The 19,310-nt window shown below is 40.8% G+C and overlaps 1 protein-coding gene across 3 annotated transcripts in view; it reads left to right on the top strand.

Annotated features, from left to right (window-relative positions):
- Window positions 1-921: 921 nt before the first annotated feature.
- efhd1 (EF-hand domain family, member D1) overlaps window positions 922-19,310 on the top strand; it is a 37,415-nt gene continuing 19,026 nt past the window's right edge. The window contains exons 1-8 of one of the 3 annotated variants that reach the window (XM_027276513.1): window positions 3,055-4,573; window positions 4,746-4,836; window positions 5,435-5,787; window positions 5,885-6,079; window positions 6,223-6,384; window positions 6,581-6,772; window positions 6,996-7,216; window positions 7,388-7,535. In XM_027276513.1, the coding sequence (XP_027132314.1) occupies window positions 4,812-4,836; window positions 5,435-5,787; window positions 5,885-6,079; window positions 6,223-6,384; window positions 6,581-6,772; window positions 6,996-7,216; window positions 7,388-7,415 (1,176 nt within the window). In that variant the 5' untranslated portion in view covers window positions 3,055-4,573; window positions 4,746-4,811 and the 3' untranslated portion in view covers window positions 7,416-7,535. Of the gene's footprint in view, window positions 1,206-3,052; window positions 4,837-5,434; window positions 5,788-5,884; window positions 6,080-6,222; window positions 6,385-6,580; window positions 6,773-6,995; window positions 7,217-7,387; window positions 7,536-19,310 lie in introns of those variants that run through there. The other 2 variants (XM_027276512.1, XM_019254395.2) reach the window with 2 other exon arrangements.

Genomic DNA, 19,310 nt, shown 5'->3' with positions numbered 1-19,310 from the left:
AGTTTACCATACAGCATTGTCCGGGTAAGAGAAACCTTATTGCTGATTATCTGTCACATTTGCCTGACCTGTGCAAACCAGAGGGGGAGGAGGTGTGAAATGTGAGGAAGTGCTAACTCCCTCACTGTTTGCTATATACATTTTCATCGCTCACAACTAAACAATGGTTTGTTTGTCACCTGGTTCCAATCCTCTGTGCTTCTGGGCATGGGAGTAAAGAGGGAGCAGGCCTCTATAGGTACCCTTTTATGGAGACCGTTTTGGAACTATATAATTATATATATATATATATATATATGTTGAGAATGATTTTTGGGTTGGTTAGTAGTTTTTTTTGTGGAATGGTATGAGCAGAGTAGCACCTCATTTGTCTTTGTTAAAAGACCTACTTTGTTTAATACAAGAATAAAAGTCAACCTGTCCTGTCCAGCGTGATGTTTTTGTGATCCTGCATCTCCAATCAATCAATCAATCAATCAATCAATCAATCAATCAATCAATCAATCAATCAATCAATCAATCAATCAATTTGCACATAAGGATGTGATAAAATACGTTTTTTAAGCTGAACGTTTTTTATTGTTCTTTGTCTTTTCAGCAGCTCCCATGTTATAGAGAATTAGCGCCACCTTCTGGATGAACCTCAATCCCACAGTTTGCTGCTTTTCCATCTTCTTGAACTGTGAAAGAAAAAAAAAGCTGCACACTGAAAATCAAATGGCGATCACAGATCTAGAAATAAAACAAAACATAATACTACAGAGAATGTGTGCGCTGCTTTTATTCTGAAAAAGGGAGACCGGAAGCACCATTCCCTGGGTCGTGGGTGTATCGCAGGCAGTTTGACTTGGAGCGGCTGTCATCCTCCTGTCAGGCTCCATTCTCCCCGCCAGCCTCCGTGAGCATCGTCGCATCCTCAGCATGGCATCTGAAGAGCTAGCTAAGAAGCTGCAGTCGCGGCTAGCCGCTACGCAGGAGGCTGAGCCGAGGCCGGAGCCCGAACAGAGCCCGGTCCGACCCAAACCGCAGGAGCCCGAGGCAGCCTGCGGCGATTCGTCCTCCGAGTTGTCAGCTAAACTGACCCGCAGGCTGGACATCAACGAGGGCAACGCTGCCCCTCGACCGACCCGCGTCTTCAACCCGTACACGGAGTTCAAGGAGTTTTCCCGCAAACAGATAAAGGACATGGAGACGATGTTCAAACGGTAAGGCTGAAGCCAAGCTCTCCTTTGTCTGTCCATTTGGACAAAGGTCCGACATGTTTACGTGTAGTCGTGGAAATTGGGACTGAATGAAGCTCATGATGAGATTAAAGTGTTCAGGTGGACGCACTTGCTGTCCTCAGCACAGCTGACTGAGTCAAGCTGACCCACTCATTGCTCACTGCAGGCCCTCTGAACGATCAGCTGGCATTGTGTTCTTTTCTTTGTACACTTCGACCGTCTAGTGTTGAGTTGTGATCCGGGGAGAACCCTCAGGGCTGTGCTGCAGCTGAAGTAGGAAGACTGAACCGTACAGGCCAGCATCAGCAGTGAGACTGAGGTGTTTGGGTTTATTGACAACCTCAGCTGTCCAATATAATCTGAGCACTTCACTGGAAATATTCTATGGAGTCCCAGATAAGTCATTAAAAGACTAAATATGAGTACATACCACAACACTTTCTAGATCTACAATATTCATCTAGAATATTTAATGATGCCGGTCACATGATGACTTTTAATAAAGCATATAATAACTTTAAGATGTTTTGCTAAACAAGTGAATGTTTGGCAAATCAAATTGAATAAAATATTAAATAAATATAAATAATAAATAATGTGTTATTGAAATAATTCAGTTTGATGAAAGATGACATATTGTCATAGACTGAGGGTTATGCACATCCCAGTAAACAATGCAGTAAAGAATAGTCTGTCTATTTGCAGTGAAGCAATTAATGAATCATTTAATTATTATATAATATAAAAAAAAAAAACAAATGAAACAAAACACTGTTCCACTGTTGCTGTACCACCACTGTTTGCCAGGAAACCACTCCCACCAGTAAAGTGCACGTCCAGTTTTGGAGAGCACCCAGAAATGAGACAATCTGCTGACCTGCGTGTGTGTTGTAGGTAGGTCCAGCTGGACTTGGTAAACAACATTTAGTGCAGGTTGAAGTAACTCTCTTTTTCAAATATTTCTGTACGTGTGGACTGAGTTGATGTTCAAAATGATCAGCAATACAAGAGGAGCTTGACTCAGTTACGGTATCTCTGAGTCAGCATTAATGAAGTGACTCGTAGTTGCAATGATCACGATTATGGCCAAAATGATAATCACAATTGTTTTGATCAATATTAAGATCACAATTAATCGTTGATGTTCAACATTCTAACATTTATTTTGTTATGTCACAAATCACACTCTTTAATGCAATCTGTCATGTATGAGTTACGTCAGAATATGAGATTTTGGGCATTTGTGTGCTACATTCCTGCTGATGTACAATTTTTTGCATTAAAATTACAGGTCAATTTAGGTGATTAAACAAGTGAAGTGTGTTGCTTTTAGCCGTGGTGACTGGCTGTTAGTTTTCAGAGTGCTTGATCTGAAGTGGAGTTTTCGATGTACTCACATTTTAAACGTCAATATTACAGTCAGTCATGTTCATTTCATTGCAGGAAGCCAAAATATTAAATTCATTGTGCAGCCCTAGTTTTGATGAAGTGTTTGTTTATGAGTTGTCCAGGAGTCAGGTCAGTGCTCGGTGCTGGCTAGCTTGACTTATGCCTTGTCCTTTTTTTCCCCAAAGTGATGTCACATAATAGAGAGTGATGTCACATGATCACAAGGAGTACTGCTGTATTGAATATCAGCACGTCTGTAATTTATTTGTAACAAGGCCACATGCTGACGTTTACGACAGCTGTGGTTAACAGTTAGTTAACAGTAACTAGTGACAACAGATTATGATTATTCTTTGTTTAATTCATTATTTATTTGGCTCCACTGCAATGCAGCGATTAGTCCACTAGATGCAACTAAATTCTACACACTGGACCTTTTTAATATGAAATATGTTCATCTTTGTGGTGCAAAGTCTGTGAAAATCTAAGATAGATGATGACCATTAATGTAATGGTCATTAGAACATCTGTAAAACAAAGTAGTTTAAAGTCCCAGTGCTGTTGTACTCTATATCAGCACTCATTGAATGCCTCTTGTGCAAGAGTCTTGTGTTCAGATTACTTGGTAGGAACTAACTGGCGCCTAACTATTGATTAGTCAGAGTAGCTCTCGATAGTGTAACATACCAGCTATTTGAATCCCTCACCCTTACAACAGTGATTGACAGCATATCAGTCTTAATCATTGGGCACAGGGCAAACTAACTGGGTGATTGCCCTAGACCAGCACGCATAACACTTTCTATTCCAGGCTAGCAACAAGTTTGGCTGTGAGCCATCCTCAGACATGGTACAGCTCAATGCTAGCACTACTACTAGACTAGAGTGTAGCACATAATTTACAGCTGCAATCAAAATGATTCAACCCCCATTGCAAATTAGGTTTATTGGTAAAATTTTTAAAGCTGTGTGCAATAATGAACAGTTTAAGTAATTCAATAAAACTACATTATTACAAGGGTTTGCTCCAAATTCATGACTACTGCAGTCTTAACCTGCAGCGTGTGGAGGGCAAGATGGATTCAATAAAGTACAGGGTTCTCGCCAGCGCTTTATATGGTTGCGGCCCGCTACGCTAAAATTTCAGACCGCAACGGCAATTTCCCCCCCGTTACGTTATTTTTAATATAGCGTAACGGCTGTTTTCAGTTTTCGTCACCATCGTCAAAAGTTTTTTTTTTTTCCTGCGCACTTCAGCAGTTTTCAAGGTGTCAAAATCAGCTGACGTTTGCTTGGTGCTGTCTTCCTACAATGGTGTAGCCGACGTTTGATGAACCTACACATGCGTACTCTGCGCTGTTGATTTTAGGTTGCTAGGAGACAGATGCCTGGAAATCAGTTCCCCGAGAGAATGAGAGGGAAAAAAACGACAACTGAACTCCCGCTCGATTCCCAGTGATAGCTTTCTTTTGAGCTGGACTTTGAGCTGGACTTCGGTGAATGTCATAATTATAACAATGAATGACGGACCCCCTCGCAAAAAAAGAGACATTCGTTCTTTCTTCATGGTCAGAAATGTAAGTGCACCAGTTATACATGCTTTCCATCACGCTTGAAAACTTAACCAACACTTTGATGAATGGAAACGTCTACCTTGTAGGCAGGTTTAGCAATGACAGGACGTAGGCCCTATCGGATGATTTTTAGTGCTAATTTAGGCTACTGGATCCCACTGTGGCTGACATTAACACACTAGTAATCTGCCTGCATGCCATCCATCATTATATTTCTATAAGGAGACAGACACAAGAGAGGTTGGAGCAGATGAAGGAGGACAGGTCATAGAAGGTAGTGGAAAGGAGATAGGCGGAGATAAACGAACAGAGGATAGCGGAGGAGAACCCGCTGTTGGAGATAGAGGAGGAGATGGAGGAAGACAAGCAGAGGCTGGAAATTCACAGGTGAGAATGAGGTTAATGAAAGATATTTTAGTCATGGGAATCAGCTCCAATGTGGCAAACGTGATCAAGCCCAGGGCGCAAATGTGGCCAGGACCGGCGCTGATCAAGCCCATATGGCTTTTAATCGGAGAATTAACAGTGGTTACAATCAAAGTTACTCCCGTGTAAACAGAAGACGGCGAACCAAAAAAGGAGAAAATCGGGAATCGACCCGTTGTGGAAACAAGAATTTCCCTGGATGGAAGTGTCGTCGGATGGAACCGGTATGTTAAAGTTTATTTTATAAACCTTTGAAGGGTACTTTAAAAAGTGATGGGTGGGCCTTATAAGGTAGCCTACAACACGTTAATGCTAGATAAAATCGATTGGACAAGGATTGACAATTATATGATGAAATCATTTGTTTACCTGTTATGTGTTGTGTGGTTCAAACACGCGACGGCTGGAGTACAAACTAAGCCTACTGTGGAAACTGCACTGTGCGCATCAAACGGAACTCGCATTGATCTACCTTGACCAAAGGAACGTGCGCTTCCCCTAGTGGCATAGATCGGTATGGTCACCCATAAATGTAAACACATTGGATCACACCACATAGTTTACCCATTCATATGCCCTCGTTAAGCTTTGTACCAGCCACAATAAATAAATAAATAACAACAAAAAACTATGAAATGCAATTTATGGGAATAGGTTTTCTCGGTTTATAAAAAAAAACATCAATATTTCAGTCTCTGAAGCACACAATAGCATAACATAAATTAAATTTTAAAGCTAAGACCCTCATCTTGCACTTGAACATTCTTTAACGTTCAGCTCTAACATACCAACATTTTAAATAATACTTCCTTTTGTTGTTAGGGATGTTTTGCACCTACTGTCAAGACCATCCGCCACCAAAGACAAGAGGTGTAAGTGTCTGGATGGATGTGCCATGCACAACTATCATCAAGCACAGTCTGGTCAGGCATGAGACCTTACAGGGTCACACGGAGGCCAAGGCCAGGTTTGACTCTGCCAAGGCTGCAGAGAGGACTGGTGGCATCGCCCAGGCCATGAAGAAGCAGGTGAATCTGGAGAGGTCGGCATTCTTGGCAGCATTAAGGGCCATGTATTGGCTAACAACAAATGAGATCCCACACACCACTAACTTCTCCAGCCTTCTCGACATGATGAGAGGACTTGGGCTATCTTATCTTTCTCATCTGAACAAGGTACTTTAAGTTTGTAACAATATTTGAGCCCTAAGCCCTATCTTATGCATTATAATATGTATCATAACTGTTGAAGTTGTCATTATTTTTCTTCTAGGCTGGAAATGCACATTATACATCAGAGGAGATCATGCAAGAGATGGTGCAAGTTCTATCTGATGAGCCCAGACAGCACATCTTCAATTCGATGAGAAAAAGCCGGTACTTTAGTCTTCTAATCGACGAGACAACTGACATCGCAGTTGCAAAGCAACTAATTATCTATGGTCGATACCTCACAGAGACACACGAGGTTAGCCCAGTGCTCTTGCCAGTAAAACCATATGTTTTGATAACATATTATGAAGACATCCATAGCTTTTAATCATTCAGTTTGGAATTTAAAAAGTCTCCTCATAATGAAATATAATTTTCCGTTTGTAACTTATTCATTAGGTGAGAACGTCATTCCTAGCCATCCAAGACATTGCTGATGGCCAAGCAATCACAATTGTGGCTGCCATCAAGGCGTTCCTGAGCTCTGCGGACTTGGACATCAACAAGATGGCAGGGTTTGGTTCGGATGGTGCAGCTGTCATGGTTGGCCGAAGAAATGGAGTAAGTGTCTGCAACATTTATATGATGCTACTCTCCACACAGTAAAACAGCAGTGTTAATTCTACACTTGGAGAGTCAATTTAACACAATAGAGTGGATTTTGTCCCACAGTACTCTGTAAGTGATGATTTAACACTGATTTTTTTCCTAGATGTCTTCAGTATGCATGCTGACATACAATAACTTTTGTTGATAGGTTGCTGCAAAACTAAGAGGTGACAACCAGAAATTGGTTAACATCCATTGTATAGCACACCGGCTGGCTCTGGCATCTGCGCAGGCAGCAGATGGAATAACGTACCTCATGAAATTTAAGGACCTCATAGGACAACTCTACAGATTCTACGAATTCTCCCCTGTGCGGACCGCTGGGCTTAAGAATATTCAGGTAGGCAGCATACTTAGCAGCAATCTTTCAAACAAAGAAGTAAGCTTCTTCCCCATCTTTGATTATAGTCCAACCGTATATGCATACCAGCAATAAGTAGGACTTTTGTAACCACTATCTGCTGTTAAAGTTTTCATACATCTTAAGCTGGAACAAAAATCAGAGGCACACAAATAATGCTGCATGTACTTATCCCATTAATGAAATCTGCTGTTTCTTTTAGGATGTCCTCAACTCCCGGGTGAAGTTGGTGCAGGCAAAGGATGTGCGCTGGTTGTCACATAACCAAGCAGTGATTGCCCTGAAGAGGACATATGCGGCCGTGGTAACAAGCCTGGAGCACGAGGCAACGGAGAGGAACGAAGCCACGGCAAGGGGGCTGGCAACATTCCTCACGACGTTCCAGTTCACCGCCACATTACTCATGCTATGCGACTGTTTCAGGTACATTTCTTCTCTGTTACTTACTCACCCATTTTAAGAAGACATGAACTTCATTCATTACTTCATAAAACCAAAAAACAACCATGTTGATTGATTGTTAAATTGAGTGAGTAAATCACATTATTGAAATTGAACAGAATGTTAATGAAAGATCTGTAACTTTTTCTGCAGAGAACTGAAGTTGACTTCACTCATATAGATGCCAATGTAACTGCCACCATTGAGGCCTTGAGGACGCTGAAATCAACACCTGGCAGCAACTTCAGGGACCTGGACCAGTTTTTGAAGGACAGCTCCACCGTTGCCAACATCCGATACAGCCACGCACAGATGGATCAGTTCATGAAGAGTGTAAGTGGCTAGTTAATTTGGAAATAAAAACTGATGGCATGGTTCAATATGTTTGCAAAATTATTTCTAATATTGAAATTCTAACAATTCTAAATTCTAGATCCACCTGCCTTTCCTGGACAACATTATTAAAAACCTACAGGAAAGATTCCCTGATGTCATGCTGCTGTCTGCCTTCAATATATTTAACCCCATTGAGGCAGACATGGACCAACAGCATAACCTGCAGGTATACCTGGTCCTGTTTAAATAATTATAAAAAGCACCTTTAAAGGTTACATTCTTGATCTTGTCAAGTTTTGGGCATTAGGCACCATAGCTGCTAGTCATCCGGCTTATCTGCAATGTTTATTTTTCAGCTACTCTGTGAGCACTACACAACAGAAGTTGCAGGCCTGGAAGAGGTCAAAAAGGAATATAGCATGCTGACCACTCTGCTCGAGTCCCAGTACAATGCCTTGACAACAACACAGGTGCTACAAACGGTACAGAAGGTTCATGGTGACACCATGCCAAACCTGGCCAAGTTGGCAGCAGCCATGGCTGTTCTGCCAGTGTCAACAGCTGGTATGTACATGACTGGCTTGTCCAATGTTCTAACTGCATTGTCTAACTGTTTGCACTGTTATAACATTTGTCCTTTTGAATTTTCAGATTGTGAGAGGGGCTTTTCCTCAATGAAGAGGGTGAAAACTTCTCTGAGGAATCGTATGAAGGAGAGCACTTTAAACAACCTCCTCATGATTTCGATGGAGGGCCCTCCAGCAGAGGAATTCAATTTTCATGCAGCCTGTGATTCCTGGGCGGGAATGGCTAGGAGGAGATTAAATGTCGTTTAATAGTTTTCATGCCATTGTTTTTCATCCTTAAGTTTACATTACAGTTGATATTATATATTAATTATTTATTAAGGGGGCTGGGTGTTTGGCGCCATGGGTCCCAATGGATTGCATCAAGTGGAGCTGTTTTCTTGTTGGCTGGCTGTTTTATCCACTTGCATTTATCTGTTCTGTTGTTGACACAATTTAGGACAATCTTTTGTCTCATGTCTCTAATAATTGGTTGGTAGGTTATGCTCCCGAAATAACATGATGCTCACGCATTTCTTAATTTCTTAATAGAATAAAACGTGTATTATCTCTATTGTTTGTGTCTGAGTTTACATATCTTTTGACAACACCCTTTGCAGGTAACACAACGCCAAGATCCAAAGATGTAACAATTTTCCACTAAGTATATACAACATAAAAAATGCAATTTATTCCCTCCAGGTACCTCAAATATGGCCCATTTTGGGCACAATTTTTCAAAATTTTCGCATCAAGGAGGGGGGGTCGGCACCATCCCCCCGCTCGGTCGCTACGCTCCCTCGCCTTACCCCATTACTCTAAAATAAAATCCTGGTGAGAACCCTGAAGTATCATGAGGTCCTAGAAGGAAACGTCAAGGCATCTGTGAGGAACTGTATGTAATAAACAGTAGGTTTCATCTTCTAGTCCAGTATCCTGGAAAAGTCCATATATAGTGTTGACTTATTAGATGTTGGTGGCATGAGCTGATTCTGGGACTTCATATTTACAGTTATCACGTGTTGGAGTGCCTTTCAACCAGAGGATAAGACAACTGTTCTCTTTGGCAGTTTCCTCAGGGGCTGACCCTGCTCCATGTGACAATAGTATTTTTTTGTGCATACTGCTGGAATCTCAGATCAAGGCTCTTTTGTTTCAGTCCAAACTGATCACTCATGTTTTTTCATGCTTGTTCAAAATAAATCTGGACGTGTCATTGGAGCAAAAAATTCTTACAAACTAACAAAGTACAAGTTTCCTATTCATTTAAATGGGTGTATTGTGTTTAGGCTGCAGTGCTGTGGGGCACAATGTATGTGGTGTAGAAAGTTGAACCAGAATCAATGTTTGGAGAGACACAGCTCAACATCACACTGCAGTGGCCAATCCTACTACAGACCAGTCAAACTGCTTCATAGTCAGCCGGAAATGTCACTGAAACCTGGCTTGCAACCCAGTTTTATTCTGGCAACCCTGGTTTAATTCATGTACCTAGCTTCTTCATATGTCCAACATTGATCAGCAATCTGCCTGTAAACATGCCAACAACATTCCATCCTACCTTTTATTCTGGAATACCCAAAAAACTCCTTCTTGAACTTGGGGAAGCTGAAAGTCAATGTTAAATGTTATCAGGTCACCCATCACTGTTCACTTTCTAGTTCCATTTTGATTCACAGTGAAGTCACATGAGAGATTTGGAGACCTCTTCTGTGAACGGCTGTGAACAGCAATTCAGTTACTCAAACTATAAATCAAAATCTTTGTCTCATTTATATTTCAATATTTTTCAATTATCATCCTGATCCTGAAAATGATTATGGTCAATATTATTTTAGTTTATTTCTAGTTTGTTTTGGCATCATGTGGCATGTAACTGGTTTCTGTTTACTGTCCACTATCTGCACAGGTCACTCATTCAATTTAATTTAGTAAAACAAAAGATCTGATGACTGTGCTTTAGATATCTGGGGCCCTCAAGCTTCTTGTCCTTTGACCTTTGCCCCATTAGATTTGGGTTGGTGGTTTGTCAGATGATGGTGTCGTTTCCTGAGACTGTCCTCATTAAGTGTGCCTGAAAGCGCACACTATATGTTATCCACCGCGCTTATTCTGCTTATTGAGTGTGCCTGAAAGAGCACATTCTTTAAAACCTCTTGGGCTTATTCTTCTTCCGCTTATTCGTCTTCCGTTTCTTCCGTGTTTTTTTCGGTTCGCTACTCTTCCCAGGGTTTTGTTGCACATACACAAAACGGGTATCAAAACGACCGGCTTGGCCGGGAATCGATTGCTATGACTTTTTTAAGCGTTTCGGCAAACGGTTCTGCCAAAAATGGCCAAAAATCACGCCAAAAAATGAATGGGTGTGTATGTTGTCCTCACTGCAGTGTAGCAACTGCAGCTATACAACTAGCTAAACTCTTCCTTATTAATGAAGACGTGAGTCGTAGTAAGCTTTTGTTGCTCTTTACTGTGGCTCTTTCTCTCATTGTACAAGGTCAAGTGAAAGGAGTGAAAACTGTAACAAAGACAAATACAAAATTACCATTTAGCTCTGTAACCTGCTTTTCTCATGTAAATAAATGTAAATAAAATGTTTTAGTTACAAACAAATCAAATGCATTTTTTATGTAAAGAGTACTTTTTAAAGTAACTTATGAATGTAACTATGAAATTATTCACTTACGACGTTGCCTCTGTGGCGTTTACAGTGATGAAACACATGCGGTTGAACACAGAAATGTAGCTGTGCACATTCAGCTAGCCTCCTCAAATTATTGACCCAAACAACCTGAAAACCCGGAACATCCCAGCTCAAAAATGGCCCTTCAAAATAAAAGATCCTTCAAAATAAAAGTTCATTCAAATTTATGCCTGAAAGGCAACACAGTGTGTATTGCGAGAACTTTCGAGAGCTGGAGTGCGTGATGTCATTACTAGAGTGGAGAGGAGCGACAACGATCAGTGAAAAAATAAAACGTATTCGACTACCGTGGCCTCAAATGCACCACTACAGACACGATTTATACATAGAAACGTAGGAAAATTTGTCGTCTCACTCACATTCGCCTGCTAAAGCTGTCAGATATATCGTTTTGGCAGGAGACGCAAATATGCGGCAGCAGCACCCATTGGCAGCCTTATACGCTCCCATGTTAAAAAGGTGGGAAATTTTCTGGAGGAAAGCAGAAGTAACCTTTCTCTGATTGCTAATTGCTAGCGCGTCAGCGCATCAGTGATAACATGCTAATGTTAACATGCTAATGGTAACATGCCAATGTTAACTGCTAACATGTTAGCGCATCACCCGCTAGCAATTAACATGTTAATGTTAATTGCTAACATGCATAAGCCACTAAGAATGAAATACATGTTAATGTTAACATGCTAATGTTAACATGTTAATGGTAACATGCAAATTGATAGCGCATCAGCGCTAACATGGTAATGCTAACATGCTAATGATAATTGCGGCCGCGTAAGCGCTAGCTGCTGCTGTGTCTAAATAAACATGTTAAAAATGACTATTTGAGGTGTGCTTTTTGAATACAGACCCCCAGCAACAGCCCACTCGTCAGTCTCAAAATTTCTGCGGAAATTTTCTAGTATTGAATTTGCTGAGCAGTGTCAGTAATAATGTATGGGGGTGACGGGGCCAGAGTCATGCACACTCAAAATTTCTTTAGAAGTTTTCTAGTTGAGTGTGTGTGTGTAAGGCGCACACTATATGTTATCCACCGCGCTTATTGAGTGTGCCTGAAAGCGCACACTATATGTTATCCACCATAAGCTCTTTATTATCTCTCGGGCTTATTCTTATTATTGAGTGTGCCTGAAGGAGCACACTCTTTAAAACCTCTCGGGCTTATTCTTCCGCTTATTCGTCTTCCGTTTCTTCTGTGGTTTTTTCGGTTCGCTTCTCCTCCCAGAGTTTTTGTCGCACATACACAAAACGGGTATCAAAACGACCGGCTCGGCCGGGAATCGATGGCTATGTCTTTTCTAAGAGTTTCGGCAAACGGTTTTGCAAAAATCCAGAAAAACGAAGCCAAAAAATGAATGGGTGTGTATTGCGAGAACTTTCCAGAGCTAGAGTGAGTGATGTCATCGCTAGAGTGGAGAGGGGAGAGAACAATCAGTGAAAAAATAAAACGGATTTGACTACCGTGGCCTCAAATGCCCCACTACAGACACGATTTCTACATAGAAACGTAGCAAAATTTGTTGTATCACTCACATTCGCCTGCCAAAGCTGTCAGACATATAGTTTTGGCTCCATACAGGTTAATTGATCGACTACTCCCCACCAAAGCCTCATATACTCCCATGTTTGAGCCGAGAATTTTCTAGAAGACGCAGGGAGAAATTGTGCTTTCTCTGATTCCTACGGCCAAAGTTTATACAATTTTCGCCTGAAACTTGGAACAGACATTATACACAAGACGAGCATTCTTCTGGTCATTTCAGATTTAGGTTTGATGCATACCTTATAGGTTTTTTTTGGCCACCTTCGAGGGGGATCATTCAGACATATACTGTGCATCTCAGTGGGACAGACAGGCTGCAAGCAGCACCTGTGACTAATTACTCTGACCTGCAGCTCACCCTGGTTGCTTGGCAACATCAAGCATGCATCTCTCACAAACACAAACACATAGATAGAGAGACAGACACACCACACACAGGCAGACAGACAGGCAGACACGCGCACACACACACACACACACACACACACACACACACACACACACACAGACAGAACAAGCACACATGCAGACACATGCACGCACACAACAACACACACACAACACACACACACACCACAACACACACAGCAAGAACAAGCAGTCTCTAACTGACATTCTAACTGCTATCAACTGCTCCCCTGATTAGGCTGCTTGAAGGAAGAGAGGGGGGAGGGGCCACCAGAAGCCGACCGGCAGCCATTTTAGTAGTTCTTGGCACTTAATTTGAACTTGTCTGTCTAAAATGGCAGACAGAGAGACAGCAGAGCAGCTAGCTCGTTAACATGCTAATGATAATTCCATTAGCCACTAGGAAATACATGCTAATGTTAACATGGTAATGCCAACATGGTAATGGTAATTGCTAGCGCATCACGTTAACTGCTAATGCTAACATGCTAATGTAACACTAATGCTAACATGCATGTTAACATGCTAATGCTAACATGCTAATGTTAACAGGTTTAAATGCTGACATAGTAATGCTAACATGCTAGCACATCAGCGTTAACATGCTAATGTTAACATGTTAATGTTTAACATGTTAACATGTTAAGCTAACATGCTAATGCTAACTGCTATCCCATCAACGCTAAAATGCTAATGCTAACATGCTAATGCTAACTGCTAATGCTAACTGCTAGTCCCATCGTTAACATGCTTAGCTAAATGCAAATGTTAATGTTAACTGCTAGCTAAAACTGCTAATGGTAATTGCTAGCACGTAAGCACTAGCTGCTCCTGTGTCTAAATAAACATGTTAAAAATGACTGTTTGAGGTGTGCTTTTTGAATACAGACCCCCTGCAACAGCCCACTCGTCAGTCTCAAAATTTCTTTTCTAGTACTGAATTTGCTGAGCAGTGTCAGTAATAATGTATGGGGACGACGGGGCCAGAGTCAGGCACACTCAAAATTTCTTTTTAGAAATTTTCTAGTGTGCCTGAAGGAGCACACTCTATTATCTCTCGGGCTTATTGGAGTTGCCTGAGCACACTCTTTAAAACCTCTCGGGCTTATTCTTTATATCGTCTTCCGTTTCTTCCGTGTTTTTTTCGGTTCGCTTCTCCTCCCAGAGTATTTGTCGCACATACACAAAACGGGTATCAAAACGACCGGCTCGGTCGGGAATCGATGGCTATGTCTTTTCTAAGAGTTTCGGCAAACGGTTTTGCCAAAAATCCAGAAAAACGAAGCCAAAAAATGAATGGGTGTGTATTGCGAGAACTTTCCAGAGCTAGAGTGAGTGATGTCATCGCTAGAGTGGAGAGGGGGGAGAAAAATCAGTGAAAAAATAAAACGTATTCGACTACCGTGGACTCAAATGCCCCACTACAGACACGATTTCTAAATAGAAACGCTGTCTGACATATAGTTTTGGCTCCATACAGGCTAATTGATTGACTACTCCCCACCAAAGCCTCATAGACTCCATGTTATTTTGAGCCGAAATAGAGAGACAACACACCACACACAGACAGGCAGACAGGCAGACACGCGCACACACACACACACACACACACCACCACACACACACACACACACACACACACACACCACAGACAGAACAAGCAACCATGCACGCACACACACACACACACACACCAGCAGTTGGAGAGCAGACGCAGTCTGTAATCCCACCTGACGCAGGTTCACTTTTCGCTAAAGCTCTAAAGGAGCAAGAGGAAGCATGTTCTGGACACGGTCTTAATGTCAGGACGGAGAAAACAGAAAAGTGGATAAACTGGGAAAAAAGTGATTAAAAACTCGAAAAAACCAAAGGAGGAATCTCCCGGACGACCACGACCTGCAGGAGTGCAGTTGAGGATTCGCTCGGGTGAAGAATCGCAGCGGTGAGAGATCGCCTGCTGTGCTAATGCTAAATGCTAAAACGCTAATGCTACAAGCTAAACGGCTAAGTCCGTGAGCTAACCACTAGCCTCAATGCTAATATCGGAGCGCTAGCTCCGGGGTTAATCAGCACTGCTAGTCACACAAAGTATTGATGAATAAGCCTGAGTGTAACAATTTTGTCTAGCTTTTTACTTGAGTTATGGTGTGCTATGTGTGTGACTGTGACCATATTTTGTTTATTTTAAACCATTAAGTTATGGTTTCTTATGTGAACATTAAAGAGTTTACATTGGTGGTATTGTGTAATAATAATGTAATTGCTATGTAAATAGCATATATATATGTGATGGTACTGTTAGAAAAATAATCATTTGGTATCATAGTATACTTATAATTATTTACCTTTTGCTACTGAGAAATTGTGATCTTATTTTGCAATACAAGTTTAGTTAAAGCACTTATTCTCTAAAGAATATAGAGACAATTTAAAGTGATTCATAGTTTAAGATCTGAGAAATTTAAGTAATATGTTCTGATCCTACTTATGTCACACACCAAGTATTGATGAATAGCTCTGATGTAACATTTTGTCTACTTTTACTTGAGTTAGGGTGTGCTATGTGTGTGACTGTGACCATATTTGTTATTTTAAGCACATTAAGTTATGGTTTCTTACTGTGAACATTACAAGAGTTACATTTTGGTTATTTTTGATAATTAATATGTTAATTGCTATGTAAAAGCATATATATATAATATAATAAAATATATAATGTATAGTATGTGATGGTACTGTTAGAAAAATAATCATTTGTATCATAATACTTAAATATTTACCTTTTGCTACTGAGAAATTGTGATCTTTTTGCAATACAAGTTTAGTTAAAGCACTTATTCTCTAAAGAATATAGAGACAATTTAAAGTGATTCAAGTTTAAGATCTGAGAAATGTAAGAAATATGTTCTGATCCTACTTATTGTAGGTCAGGTCGTTTGAGGAACCCTGGATTTCGATAGAGCCTGTCTGAGGACGGGCCAGAGAGGACGGTGATGGCGACCGGACCCTGGAGGACGTAGATGTTACACCGCGGAATTGAATCTTTTTGCTCACTTTCACATACACACACACCCACACATCGTGTGGCTGGACTGACACCTAAGGTGCAGATTATAGTGAAGTGAACAGAACAATAAGAAAAAACATGCGCAGCTGCGAAAAACTTTTTATATTTTTGTTTATTATCTTCTATACCTACCCGGTAAGGCTGTTGTATGTATTTATGTGGTTTATTATTCTCCCCAGCTTCATATTAAAATGGGGAGCATTGTTCTCATTACAAAAAGAGCCCAGTGTCGTGTCGTTCATATGTGCATCGGTTGGTTACACCTCGGCTTTGTAGCCGAATTTAAATCTTCTTGTTTTCTTATTGGCCATTAGTCCAAGTTATTATTATATTCACTAATACTTTTTCTGCTTCAGAAGGGTTAACTAATATTAACTGTTAGCCCCATCAGCGTTAAATGCTAATGCTAACATGTTAATGCTAACAGCTAGTGCTAACAATAGTAATGCTAACATGCTAGCACATCAGCGCTAACATGCTAATGTTAACATGTTACAGCTAACATGCTAATGCGAAAATGGTAATGTTAACATGCTAATGTTAAACTGCTAGCGCATCAGCGCTAACATGCTAATGCTAAAATGCTAATGTTAACATGCTTATGGCTAAAATGCTAATGCTAACATGCTAATGGTAACTGCTATCCTCCCATCAACGCTAAAATGTTAAGTTAACAGCTAATGCTAACATGCTAATGTTAACTGCTAGTCATCAGACGTAACATGCTAATGCTAAAATGCTAATGCTAACTGCTAGCTAAAACTGCTAATGCTAATTGCTAGCACGTAAGCACTAGCTGCTCCTGTGTCTAAATAAACATGTTAAAAATGACTGTTTGAGGTGTGCTTTTTGAATACAGACCCCCTGCAACAGCCCACTCGTCACTCTCAAAATTCTTTTCTAGTACTGAATTGCGAGCAGTGTCAGTAATAATGTATGGGGACGACGGGGCCAGAGTCAGGCACACTCAAAATTTTTTAGAATTTTCTAGTTATTCGTTATTCGACCCGTTTTTTGTCACGCTACTCTCCCCCAGAGTTTTTGTCGCACATACACAAACAGTATCAAAACGACCGGCTCGGCGGGAATCGATTGCTATGTGTCTTTTTGCTAAGAGTGTTCGCAATGTTTTTTCGCGGATTTCTGGAAATTTATTGCGAAAAAATTTCCCAGGGAATGAATGAGGAGGCCCGCAAAAATTATACATTTCAACCGCATTTTCCAATCACAATGAACTTCTGCTTGGCATACTTTCACAGAGGTATCTTCGTTAATACTTAAAACGTAGGTATGCTTCCCCTTATTCTTCCAGGTATTCACTAAACACCTCATCGACAGCTTTTACCGTTTTTAAAATATCAAGGCCTCAAAGTTGAGCCGGTTGTTTTAGTCAAATTTCTGGGTTTTTAATGGGTGTGTATGTGGCCAGAAATGTTTGTGCTAGAGTGGGTTGGCTTCATCAAGCTGATGTGAGGAGCAGGGAGAAAAAATCAGTGAAAAAATAAATGGATTCGGACTACCGTGGCCTCAAATGAGCCATACAGACAACGATTTTACATAGAACCGTTAGCCAAATTTGTTGTATCACTCTCATTTGCCTGCCAAAGCTGTCAGACATATAGTTTTTTGGCTCCGTACGCCGCTCATTTGATGACTACTCCCCCCAACAGCCTCATAGACTCCATGTTAAAAAAGGAGGGAATTTTCTGAAGAAGGCAGAAGTAACGTTTCTCTCTCTTGCTCCTGAGGGCACATTTCTTCATTTATCGACACAAAACGAATATGTAAAACGATCAGGAAGGTCTCATCGTGCCTCAGGTTAAGCCGGTTCAATGATTGGAATTACGGTTTGGCCAGAAGTCCTTCCTTTTCGAGAGGAGTTCTCAGCATTTTCTCTCAGTCTCTAAGTGACATTCTAACAGGTGCAAACTGCTCCCCTGATTACAGTTGGTCCTGGTTGCTTGGCAACCTCAGGCTGCTTGAAGGAAGAGAGGGGGGAGGGGCCACCAGAAGCAGAGCGGCAGCCATTTTAGTAGTTCTTGGCACTTAATTTGAACTTGTCTGTCTAAAATGGCAGACAGAGACAGCAGAGCAGCTAGCTGCTAATGATAATTACCATTAGCCACTAGGAATTAAATACATGCTAATGTTAACATGGTAATGCCAACATGGTAATGTTAATTGCCAGTGCATCAGCGTTAACATGCTAATGTTAACATGTTAATGTTATCATGCTAATGGTAATTGCTAGCGCAACAGCGTTAACATGCTAATGCTAAAATGCTAATGTTAACATGCTAATGCTAACATGCTAATGATAACATGCTAATGCTAACATGCTAGCGCATCAGCGCTAACATGCTAATGCCAACATGTTAATGCCAACATGCTAATGCTAACGTGCCAATGATAAATGTTAGCGCATGAGCGCTAACATGCTAATGTTAACATGCTAATGTTAACATCCTAATGTTAACATGCTAATGTTAACATGCTAATGTTAACATGCTAATGTTAACGTCATAATGAATACATGCTAATGGTAACATGCTAATGTTAACTGCTAGCGCATCAGCGCTAACATGCTAATGTTAACATGTTAATGTTAACATGCTCATGCTAACTGCTAGAGCATCAGCGTTAACATGCTAATTCTAACATATTAATGCTAACATGCTCATGCTAACTGCTAGAGCATCAGCGTTAACATGCTAATGCTAATATGCTAATGTTAACTGCTAGCGCATCAGCGCTAACATGTTAATGCTAACATACTAATGGTAACATGTTAATGCAAACATGCTAATGGTAACTGCTAGCCCATCAGCGCTAACATGCTAATGATAACATGCTAATGTTAACATGCTAATGCTAAAATGCTAATGCTAACATGCCAATGCTAACTGCTAGTCTATCATCGTTAACATGCTAATGATAAAATGCTAATGTTAACATGCTAATGCTAACTGCTAGCTAAAAATGGTAATGGTAATTGCTAGCACGTAAGCGCTAGCTGCTCCTGTGTCTAAATAAACATGTTAAAAATGACTGTTTGAGGTGTGCTTTTTGAATACAGACCCCCAGCAACAGCCCACTCGTTACTCTCAAAATTTCTTTTCTAGTACTGAATTTGCTGAGCAGTGTCAGTAATAATGTATGGGGACGACGGGGCCAGAGTCAAGTACACTCAAAATTTCTTTAGAAATTTTTCTAGTTATTCTTCCGCCCTTTTTTTGTCACGCTACTCCTCCCAGAGTTTTTGTCGCACATACACAAAACGGGTATCAAAATGACCGGAACATGTGTGCTATGACTTTTCTAAGAGTTTCGGTTTTGCCAAAAATCGCCAAAAACCACGGCAAAAAATGAATGGGTGTGTATTGCGAGAACTTTCCAAAGCTAGAGTGAGTGATGTCATCACTACAGTAGAGAGGGAGAGAAATAAGTCGTGG

Source organism: Larimichthys crocea, unplaced genomic scaffold, assembly GCF_000972845.2.
Source record: "Larimichthys crocea isolate SSNF unplaced genomic scaffold, L_crocea_2.0 scaffold408, whole genome shotgun sequence".
In the NCBI taxonomy this organism is placed as follows: domain Eukaryota; kingdom Metazoa; phylum Chordata; class Actinopteri; family Sciaenidae; genus Larimichthys; species Larimichthys crocea.
This window is presented reverse-complemented; position numbering and strand designations above follow the sequence as displayed.